The sequence below is a fragment of the Medicago truncatula genome, chromosome 7, assembly GCF_003473485.1.
Source record: "Medicago truncatula cultivar Jemalong A17 chromosome 7, MtrunA17r5.0-ANR, whole genome shotgun sequence".
Lineage (NCBI taxonomy): Eukaryota > Viridiplantae > Streptophyta > Magnoliopsida > Fabales > Fabaceae > Medicago > Medicago truncatula.
The window spans coordinates 31886299-31897432 of NC_053048.1; the positions used below are offsets into that span (position 1 = coordinate 31886299).

Below are 11134 nucleotides of genomic sequence, written 5' to 3' on the forward strand. Positions count from 1 at the left end.
TTTACACCACCGCCACCGTCAACCCATCACCACCGCGTCACCATTGCTCTCAACTCTTATCTCGCAATCTCATCTCTCTCTTCCTTCACCCTCACCGGAACACCCACCATCCTCTATATAAACCATCCTGTTAGTGGAGGAGATCAATTTACGATGTCAATAGGGGTTGGTATGCCTTCAATATGATTTTTCATTACCAAAGCATTAGCATTATTCAAACTATTAAAGGAATTATTTGAGGTTTGCACTACCGTAACAACAACTGAGTTTCTCATGTAAAATACCCCACATGAGGTGGAAGTAGTGTGGAATGGTCTTTCCTCAAATAATTTCATTAACAGTATCAGAGATGGATGTAGTGCGGTTAGTTATGAGAGCTTGAGAGAGGTCTGAGAAAGTTGCAGAGAGATTTGGGGAAAGAGATGATTAGTGGATGATTCAGAAAAAAAAAATTAAATAAAAATGCCACATGGAGGATGTTTATTGGAGGTGTACAAAGTGTGTATAATGTGAAGTGGTCCAACTATAATTTTCCGTTGATTATGCCAAGTATGTGGCTAGAGTAATTATTATATAGTCACGAGCCTAAATGAATAGTATTTGAGGACATAATTTTTTTTGTTTTGATTTACTTTTTTAATAGATCAAACAAAAATAAAAATTTCTTGAAAAAAATAAAATTGGTTTTTGTTTGGCCTATTAGATGGTAAATCAAAACAATTTTTTTTTTTTTTTACAGGGGATAAATAAAAATATATATATATTTTACAGGAGGGAAAACATGAAATGACATATATTACAGGGGATAAAAGTCTATTAACCCTTGAATTTTTATGACATCAATACTCAATTTTTTTTTTAAGCAATCAAACTTAGCTCATCACTAAAAATGAGTGGGGTTGGGAATTGACATAGTGGATCTGCAGGGACCTACGGTCTGACCTGTTTAGGCTTGACGGTTTATTAAAAATGATATAGCTTTTTGAAAAATCATATTTAAATAAATATGTCAGACTTCGGCTATAAAAAAAAGCTCCAATATGCATATTATTAAAACTTATTTTTATTTATATTAAAATATAATTTATATTAAACATAAAAATCAAGAAATAACTCAAATAATATACTTTTTAAATAGGCTTTAAGGTCTTACAGTGAAATAGGTTTTTAGGGCCTTATAGTGATAGACAAGTCTTATTGTGAAATAGGCTTTAAGGCCGATTTAACTTTTTTTTAAGGACCGATTTAATCTATTTAAAAGTAGATAAAATGAATTATTTAATGACTTTAATATAAATTAGGCTTGTACGTAGACTTTAAGGCCATACCAGACTTTTAAATAGATCAGGCGGTAAAATAATAAACTTACAACTCAAACTTGCAATTTTTTTCGTACGTCAGGCTTAGGTCTATCAAAGTCTGATCTGACCTGAGCTATTTCCACCTCTAAAAATTAGGGATACAACGAAAAAACAGCGATTAAACCAAGAAATAGCCACCATAACCAGAATATGCGCAACCATATTTATTTATCGTTTAATAAACCGAAGCTCAATTATAAGTATAATGTGAAAATAAACTTTAGCTCAAATATAAGAATAATGTGATTTTTTTGTTGAGGTAAGAATAATTTGAAATATTGAAGTTTGACAAAAAATATTATGCATATATTAAGATTTTTTTAAGGAAAAAGAAAACTTAATATATGCATAATATATATTAAGATTTTAAACAGAGTAAATATTCAATTTAATCTAAAAAAAATAGACTCAAGTTAGTCTCTAAAAAAAAAATTTAATTATTCAAAAAAAAAAAAAAAGTTTACGTCATCGGAGAAATTTAAACTAGAACACATTATTTTCTACATTTAACTTTCATCACAAAATCAAATTTTGGTTGCTTTATATTGTGCCTTAGAATGGTAGGCTTTTTTTTTTTTTTTTGGTTAATAGGTCTTTCCCCATATAATATAGGTCATTTCTGGTTTTTTTCTCTATAATTTATTTTTATTTACCCCGTGTAATTTTTATTTTATTTACTCCTCTAATAGGCCAAACAAAAACCATTTTTTTTTAAGAAATTTTCGTTTTTGTTTGGCCTATTAGGGGGTAAATTGAAACAATTTTTTTTTTTACAAGGGGTAAATAAAAAAAATATAAGAGAGAAAACTGAAAATGATCTATATTAAAGGGGGTAAAGACCTATTAACTTTTTTTTTTTTCTTTTCAAGTTCACGCTGTAGAGTAACATTTTGTGCAATAGAGACAAAATTGGTCCCTGAACTTCAAATTACACTAGAATAAGATATTTTAGTTAGTAAGTCAGATTTTAGATACCTAGTTTTCTTCTTCCTCTTCTCTGCATTGAATAAGCTAGGGATCAACGACAGTCTTAAGATTTTTGGGATATTGTTATATTTGAAAGGGGATCATGACAAGATAATCAATTTGTCCTTTTGGTCTTCAAGAGAGAAACAACAATAATTTTTTGAGTTTCAACTTCAAGTGTGAGTGGGTAAAATGATCGATATATAAGAGATGTGATTCATATACATAATGTCTTAAGGTTTTGGGTGGAGTCGTGACTCCCTTTTATAGGAGCTCTAACTCTTCGTTACAAAATGTACCATTCAAAAATGCTTTAAACTTATCTAGCTTTTTTCTTCTCTCTTATACTCTTGTCTTAGAGTGTTGTGAGATGTAATTAGGTATTTGCTTTGGAGGGTACGGATGTACTAGGACAAAGGGTGTTGTATATAGTGTTATTACATGGATGTCATTAGACAACTATCGTGGTTTTTTCTCCTGCTTTGGAGTTTCCACATTATATGATTGTGTTCCTTTATTTATTTTCAATGTTGGTTTTTTCCAACAACGACTATTAGAGCTTTTGGTTCGGCCCAAGGATAGGAGTTCTTAGTAGTATTTATGGTTGCAACATTGTCTGATCTTTCATATCAAAAAAGAATGGTATTGTATAATTGTTGAAATCACAAGTTCAGCTCTGAAGTTTAGCTAGAGTAAATTGTTGGAAAAATCAATTTTGACTTGTAGAATTTTCAAAGTTAAGGATATGTGAATACAATAGAGATTACACAAGGTGTTGATTAGTACATTAGCATTTATTTACATTGATGCAATTATGCTATGAGATTATGTCGATGGTTGAAGAGCTTCCTGCAAACATAAAAATTTCATTGTAAGTTTTCAGTTTGATTTTTGACATGAAAATTCTTGGAATGGTTTAACTTTAAGCAAAGTAAAATCTAATGGAAGACTATGATAGTACTTCTATAATTGTCAAACAATTTGAAAAGTTAGCTTCAAGTGACTATACTTCAGATGATGGAGCATGATGGTTCTTTTGAACTACGAGTGTTAATGACGACAATGGAAATAAATGTATTATTTTCAATTAAGGTAAAGATTATCGGTGTTGGTTGAAAAATACATGTTGAAGAAGTCTTGAACCGCTTAAAATTGTAAAAGAAGAGGGAAACCAAAGACTATATATACGAGCTTTAGTTCTTAGTTACAAGATGCATCGATCAAAAACACTTTAAGCTTGTAACTTACATCCTCCGGTCACTAATATAAGCAAAAATCTACTTTTTAGATACATTCAATTAATGATGTATGTGATCCTTATTATATGTCACATACATCATTAATTGAATGTATCTAAAAAGTAGATTTTTGTTTATATTAGTGACCGGAGGATGTATTTTTTTTCTTATCTTACACTCTTGTCTTAGAGTATTGTAAGATGTAGTTAGATATTTGTTTTTGGAGGATGTTGGTGTACTAGGGTTGGAGGGTGTTTGAGTGTAATATATATGTGTTGTGAAATTTGCATATAGTATTCTAGTTATTATTTGATAACGATCGTGGTTTTTTTCTTCGATTATGGAGTTTTCATGTTATTTTATTGTGTTGTGGTTGTGTTCTTTTATTTTTCTTATGCTAGTTTTTTCAAACACAATTAACTATGTCAGCCGAAAAGTAAGCAATTTAATGTTACATCTTAGTATGAATAGTTAGATGGCTCTTTATCAAACTTTAACGATATTTATAAAGAAAAAAATTGATGTATGGTGGTGATGGATAAATGTTAGCCTTAATTGTAATTTAGGTCCTCTATTTTTTGTCATCTTTTTAGATTTGATCTCTCTATTTTAAAATCTCATAGTTTTGGTCCTTTCATTATATTTTTTAACAAAAAATTGATGATGTGATAACTTTTAAATGATATGGTAGGAGTATATTGACTATTGAAAAAGATCAACATCAATGAAATTGTCAAAAAAAAAAATTAAAAAAAATTATTTAATATCATCATATTTTATACTAAATATTCAAAAGAGTGACCAAAACAATAAAATTTTAAAGTAGGGTAACAATTTTGCAAAATGGTAAAAATGGAAAAACCACAACAACAATTAAACCAAAATTTCACCAGAAGATGATCCAAATCCATAAAACATTCACTAATAATTTTTAAATATTACCATTGATTATTAGTCCATGTGAATTGAATGGTGCAGGGAATAGTGGTTGGTTTCAGGGGTAATGGGTGATTTAATTTCATGGTGAGTACACTTTAGAGGTCCATTGTTTGCCTCTGATTTTACCCCGTTATTACTTGTCATTAAGCTACACATTGGAAGGTATATATGTTTTCAATTTTCTTTTTCCAATTTACTAATAATTCTTATATTTTATGGAATACGTTTTTGTTTAATTGTTTGAGATTAATCTATATAGTCAGTACCCACTATAGTTAGTGTTGAGCAAAATTGTGACAAACTCATTTGTATAGTGTTTCTTGGTTCAATCTGTTTAAGTCAACATTTTTTTTTTAGATATCCATGGTCTTTTGCCCTTCTTAGCTTTTTAAAAGAAACCATTTTTCATTTCAAGATTTTTAGGCTTAAAAACAGTACACATCTCTCCTTTTTTATCTGAGTTGTACATGATTTAAGTCAAAATCGTTTTATCAAGTGAGTGTTTTGGACTTTAAGAAAAATGTGAAGGAAAAAAATCATAACTAAGCTAGCAAATGGTATGAAAGGCTTTAACTTTATGGACATGGCAAGGCTTTAAATACCACTTGTAAGAATAAATTATTAAAATCATATAGGCTTTATCTGGGGAAGGTAAAATAATTGAGGTACTATGAATACTTTTGATTTTTATGGGGAAGGCTTTACATTCTTGACCTACATGGAAGCATTTTGTTTTTCTTCTCTCATTTTAAGGCTTTTGTCTGTTATAGCCGTATTTTTCTTGCTGCCACATCTGACATACAATCTGGCCCTTTTTTCAAACTGTATTTGATCCCTTAGCTAAATTATCTTTTGTTAAACTTTTGGCAGGTTTGCAAGTAACAATTACAAATGAAGACAAATGGTAACATAAGGTTATCAATCTTTGTGGAAGTAGTCTTGGCAGGAAGAGTAGCCATCAAGATGATGCCATTGAACTTGGAAATGAATTAGGTATATATTAATAATTCAATATTCTTGAAAAAAGTTTTTTATCTGTTTTTTGTGGATGAGGTGGAAATGGTTAAACTTTATCATGACATTGAATTTTCTAATTCCTTGTAAATTTCAGTTTTTTTTAAAAAAAATCTTGTTAATGCGTTGTTTTTCAGTACCATACTTGCTAGTGAAATTCATGACATACTAATGTGATTAACCATTATGATGGTTATGGAGAATACTTGCTAGTAAAACACATAATAATGAACTTATAAACACTTTATCCTTGTTATGGAGAATACTTGCTAGTAAAACACATGACTTATAAACATGATAAACCATAATAATGAACTTAGTCAATTTTTCTTTTGCCATGCCTTATAATAAACTCTCTTAGTAAAAGTGTGAACCGTGAATTCCATTGTATGCCTCTTGGACTCCTCTTATTTTCCTTTCATATAATGATCGAATGAACACAAATACAAATAATAATATATGAATAAATTACAGGAACAAAAATTAGTAAGATGACACATGTTTGTTTATTGAAGAATTAATTTTATTAGACACATGGTAAGTAACATTGGTAAAATTATAATTTCCGGAGACATCTTATGGATGACTGATGCTGTGATGCATCTTTCTTAATCTACACAAATCTGCAGATCATGTTCTTGTTAACATGCCTGCTTGGCTGCTATCCAAACGCTTTTGAGGAATAGTTTGATGAAGGATCTACACAAATATGCAGATCTGATGAAGGAATTATCTGATGAGGACTTGTTTATATGCTTGTTTGTTGCTGTCCATATTACACATTATCACTGTAAGTAAAAAAAATGAAAACAATTGTGTAAAACTTGTAATCTCTTGTTTATTATTAAAAAAATGATGGCCTTCCATTTTTGAGTTCTTTCTCATTCATTCACTTTATTATTCAACTGTAAGTTGTTACGAATTTGGAGAAAATTTATAATTTATTATTTTTAGCTTGCAATTGGTTTTTGATTGTTTTGTGAATAACATGAAATAATTTTTTTTACTTAATAATATATGCAAACAGACACACACACAAACACATATTTAGCCATATAACTCTGTTTTGTACTAAGAATGTTATGAATGAAGAGAGGCTCTGCATTTAAGGGTTATACCTTAAACTTGTTGGAGAATATCTATAGAAAAAAATTAGATGTAGCTGTCAATGCAGAAAAGATGGTAGACTCTTTGGTGAGGTTTGGTTATGTGGGGGGAGGAAACCTGGAGAAAAAAAAGAGACAGAAATGAGAAAACTATCACCAAGAGAGTTAACAGTAACTATCCAAAAAAAAAGGAGTGAAGAGTTGTTATACCTTAAATTTGCCTATTTGTAGAATATCTATCATTTGCTTTCATATGAAGGGCTTCCAGCTGAAACAATGAAGAGAATAACAGAAATTTTATGAGCACCATGAGTTTTGTGAACTAAAATTCAATTTTTCTTCCCCACACTAACTTTGTTAAATATTCTAATCATAGTGTTCTTTTGACTTGCCTTCATGCTGCTTGCTGCTGGCGTGGTTCCTCCTTCAAGAATGCCTTGAGCTGGCTGTGGAAACCTATGGATGGGAGACAAAGAAGAGGCAAAAAGTTGCATAATGAAGAATGACATAGAGATGTTCATGTACTTGTACTGTAAAGAAGAATAAAAAAAATGCATACCAATGAGATAAGTTGTTGTATCACGTATAACCTGCATCGTCAATTGTAAGAGTATGTAAATGTAAATTTATCAAACATCATGAAAATCCACAGAACAACATGAAGTAAAAGGAAGCATAAATTAGACAAAAAAAATGCATAAATTTACCTGGCTTGCAAAATGTATGAGAGAGAGAGAAAGAGAAAGGCAAGGCAAGAGGCATAAATTAGACCAACATGAGTGAATGTGATGGCAAGGCAAGGCTTTAAATACTACTTGAGGGAAGAGAAAGAGCCTTGGGGAGAAAGGGCCTTGGAGCGTGAGAGAGAGAAAGGGCCTTGGAGTAGCACACAGCACTACAGTAGTAGCACACAGCACTACAAAACAAAATTACTTTTAGCAGAAATATAGCTCACAGCACTACAGTAGTAGCACATAGCACACAGCACTACAGTAGCACCTATTCATGTACTTGGCTGAAAGCGACCCGCCAAGCTTGGAGAAGGGCGGATTTCGCTGGAAAGGGAAGAAAACGCCAAAATTGGGCGAAATCCATTGTAAGATTTATTGATTCAATGAATTAGGGCATAAGTCGTAATCCATAGTGTTGTTAAATGTAATTTTAAAGCTAATCACGTGTCTTAGATGTGGAATTTTTTAGTCTTATTGCTATTACTAGTGTTTTTTCACCAATCATCCATCTAACATAATTGTAACTTGTTCATTTTTATTTTTTGACAAATTCATGTAACTTATTTAATTAGTGTATGTAAATCCACTTGCATAATAGGGTATCAAAAGCTCCAATGTAAAACTAATTGTGAGTTGTTGTATATAATAAATGCATCTATTGACTATTCCATCAACATGGCTCGATTAAAATACTGAGTCAAATTTCACTACTCACATGGTGAAAATTCATGATCAAGTTATGTTCACCCATTTCTTAATGAACATGTAATATCAATGATACAACAATTGGCTCAATTAAACCACCATAAAAAAAAAAAACAAATTTCATTATTCACATAGTGAAAAACCATGATCAAGTTTTGCTCACCCATCTAATATTGAACATACAATTTCCATAAGGATTCTATGAATTTGGAATAATATATCAAGGCCACTCTACACCATCAGGAAAAGGCACATCGGAGAAATTAATATTTATCTTCCCATCAAGAGAAACCATATCATAAGGAGAATCTTCTCCAAATTCAGCTGGCATTAACTTCCAATATAGACTTGGTTTCCACTCTGCTTCTTCGATGACATTCAATATCTCTTTTGTTACTATTTCACTCCCCTTGTTTGATAGATGAACTCCATCACTAAGAAATAATCAAATCCCCTAATTAAATTATTGATAAACAAATTTGAAATATTTTAGTTAGGTGCATACAAATGAGATCGTACTTACACGAAACAAACATCTCTCCAATCATCTATTTTCTGAATTGCAGACCACAAATCAATGGCCTTTATTTTCATCTCACGACACATATTCAAACACGCTTCTGAATATATTCGACTTGTTTCATTTGTTCTCATTGGGTTCCCAAAGTCATCACTGAGCTTATTCAAACAATTTGTTAGTAAAGATATGTCATAGAATAATTAGGAAATAATAATGTCAAAGATTATACATTTTTTTAAGGGAAAAAGGTTATTACATGTTGATCTTGATTTGTGCCTCATTGATGGGAGGATTACTGAGCAATATAATTCGAGTCTTGTCTGATAGACTCTGCCAATCATTACGAATTATGTCAAAATTGACATTCATAAATATTTTTTGAATAGTAAAAACAAAATTAACATTGATAAATATGAGATGAAAACTAAATTTCATACACAAATGACACAAGAATTTCATAAAGTATGAAACACAATTATTATCCTCTCCATTTGGAAAAAAAAAAATAAAGTTTTGTAAGTTGGAGAGAGATAGACACAAAAAATAGATGGTGGGTCCTACCACTAAGTGGGTCCCACCATCATTAATTATATTTTATTTTTTTCAAAATTTTATGTGTCTTTATCTCTTCAAATTAAAAAAATGGAGAAACACATAAATGGAGAGGATCATAACCCAAAATAACAATACCCTTTTACCATTATATGGATAGCAATCTTCCTCATATTTTCTACGTATTCCTCCAATGGTACATGAGGACCAAGACCACTTGGAAATGGATGAGTACAATCATTACCACCAAAGTACACAATCACCAATGATGGTTGCTCAATGGCATTCTGTATTAGAGATGACAAGTATCGAAGTATCATGGGTGAGTATTTGTCAACAAAATCAAAATAATCATATTGTACACAACTATAAATGTAAATATTCAAGCATAAAAACTTATGTATATGCTGCAAATGATATTCATTAAATTCATTACATTCAATACTATGAAGATCTATATATTCTTCTCAATAAGTTGATGCCACCTTTCTTGTAAGTTGGGTCAAGATATCATGTAAACGGTATTTTTTTCCACATTAATCAGCAACATATATTTTTTTTTTTTGACAAAAGTAACATATATATTTATGAAAGGCATCACTTGTTAACTTAATTCATGGAAAAAAGTATAAAGGTTTAATTCAACATTTAGTCTCCTATTTTTCAATAAAGAGGTCTCCTTTTTATTTTATACTTTTTTTATCAAAAGATGCCTTCATCAGTCATTATATTCAATACCTTAGGAAATATTTTATCCAAAACTTGCAGAGCACGCCTTGAATTCCAAGCAGCATATCCCCGCAAAACTATATCAGCCTACATTAAATCAATGTTAGGTCTTCCAAAAAATTTGTGAGAGTGATATAAGTTTAATTTTATAATTTCTAATAATTGCATATATATATATATATATATATATATATATATATGTGTGTGTGTGTGTGATTATCTAAAATCTTATTTTTCATAGGCAATATTTAATTATAAGTGAAAAATTTATAAGTACACCTTATATTTTGAAAGACCGAAAAGACTTTTGATATTCTAGAACATAGATTCGAACTCGTTTTTTCTTATTTGGTGTGTGATCTTGGTCACTACTCACTAGACTCTTTTATTTCGAAAATGTACATAACCAATTAAACTTTACGGTATTGATAGTCAGAGGAAGAAATAATAATACCTTACGAGCGTACAAGTGAGAAAGTGTAGCTCCCCAACCTTCATAGTAACTGTATTGAACAATTGATGAACCAAACAACACAAATTTAGGCCTCGTTGTTGCTCCCCAACTCTGCAATGGAAGAACCTTCTTTATTGCTCCCCAACCTTCACCATAATATCATTGTATTGAACAATGGATGAACCAACAGCACAAATCAACACTCTAGTATAAAGGAAATGGATTCTCTATCTTTACTTTTTTATTTTTATTTTGATGATTTTCGTGTATTTAGTAGAGAGTTCGATGATGAAAATAAATTAATTAGATGGGAGAGAATGATTGTTCAAAATAGATAGAGAAAAAGTTACCAGAGAGAGGGGATTGAAAGGTAGATAATATGCATCCCATAACTTCTGAGTTGAAATAGTTTTCTCTATCTTCTCAATGTTATGATCAGATGGTGACTTGTTTTATGATTATTGTTCCTACCACACCATGACAATTGAGTGAGGGGGATGAAGACTTTATATTCAGGTAGTTGTTTATTTTTTCTATACACGTTTTTATTTTTAATTACCAAGAGAAAACGTCCAACCATAATTGGTACTAGTTTATTAAAAACCAAATCTTTTTTTTTTTAAAATATTAAGAACCAAATCTATTATCTTCAATTATTATAATTCAGATCGATAGGATTAGTAGTGCTGAGTTGTCAAGCAATAAAAAAAATTGCAACTTGTCCTTGTGAAATTAAAATAAAGAATGATATAAGAATAAGGATTTTTTTAGTTTGTAGGCATTAGGCAAAGTGAGAAACACGAGGTGTAATTCACACTC

At 30.5% G+C, this 11134-nt stretch overlaps 1 protein-coding gene and 1 long non-coding RNA gene across 3 annotated transcripts; one reads left to right on the top strand and one right to left on the bottom strand.

The window, feature by feature from the left end:
* The first annotated feature begins 4471 nt into the window (after positions 1–4471).
* Positions 4472–7524, top strand: LOC25498746 (uncharacterized). Of its 2 annotated transcripts, none has more exons than XR_003006918.2 (4): positions 4472–4588; positions 5375–5497; positions 6148–6308; positions 7056–7524. It is a non-coding gene; the product is annotated as an uncharacterized lncRNA (long non-coding RNA). The 2 variants fall into 2 exon arrangements; XR_005643040.1 differs by having other exon boundaries at positions 4484–4666.
* Positions 7525–8018: 494 nt separating this feature from the next.
* Positions 8019–10827, bottom strand: LOC25498747 (GDSL esterase/lipase CPRD49). Its single transcript, XM_013593684.3, has 7 exons — positions 10666–10827; positions 10316–10461; positions 9871–9948; positions 9279–9419; positions 8837–8910; positions 8584–8733; positions 8019–8494 (listed from the first exon to the last, which is right to left on the bottom strand). Exons 1-7 carry the CDS (start codon positions 10703–10705, stop codon positions 8281–8283), a joined length of 843 nt encoding a protein of 280 aa, XP_013449138.1. The 5' UTR covers positions 10706–10827; the 3' UTR covers positions 8019–8280.
* Between the last annotated feature and the right edge of the window lie 307 nt (positions 10828–11134).

Bases quoted from the DNA above. Each gene is read 5' to 3' on its own strand.
- LOC25498747 (XM_013593684.3), bottom strand. From the start codon at position 10,705: ATGGGATGCATATTATCTACCTTTCAATCCCCTCTCTCTG. The intron at 8,911-9,278 runs GTAAAAGGGTAT...AATGATTGGCAG, and splicing joins AGATTGCTATCCATATAATG to AGTCTATCAGACAAGACTCG. The intron at 8,495-8,583 runs GTAAGTACGATC...ATTATTTCTTAG, and splicing joins TGGAGAGATGTTTGTTTCGT to TGATGGAGTTCATCTATCAA.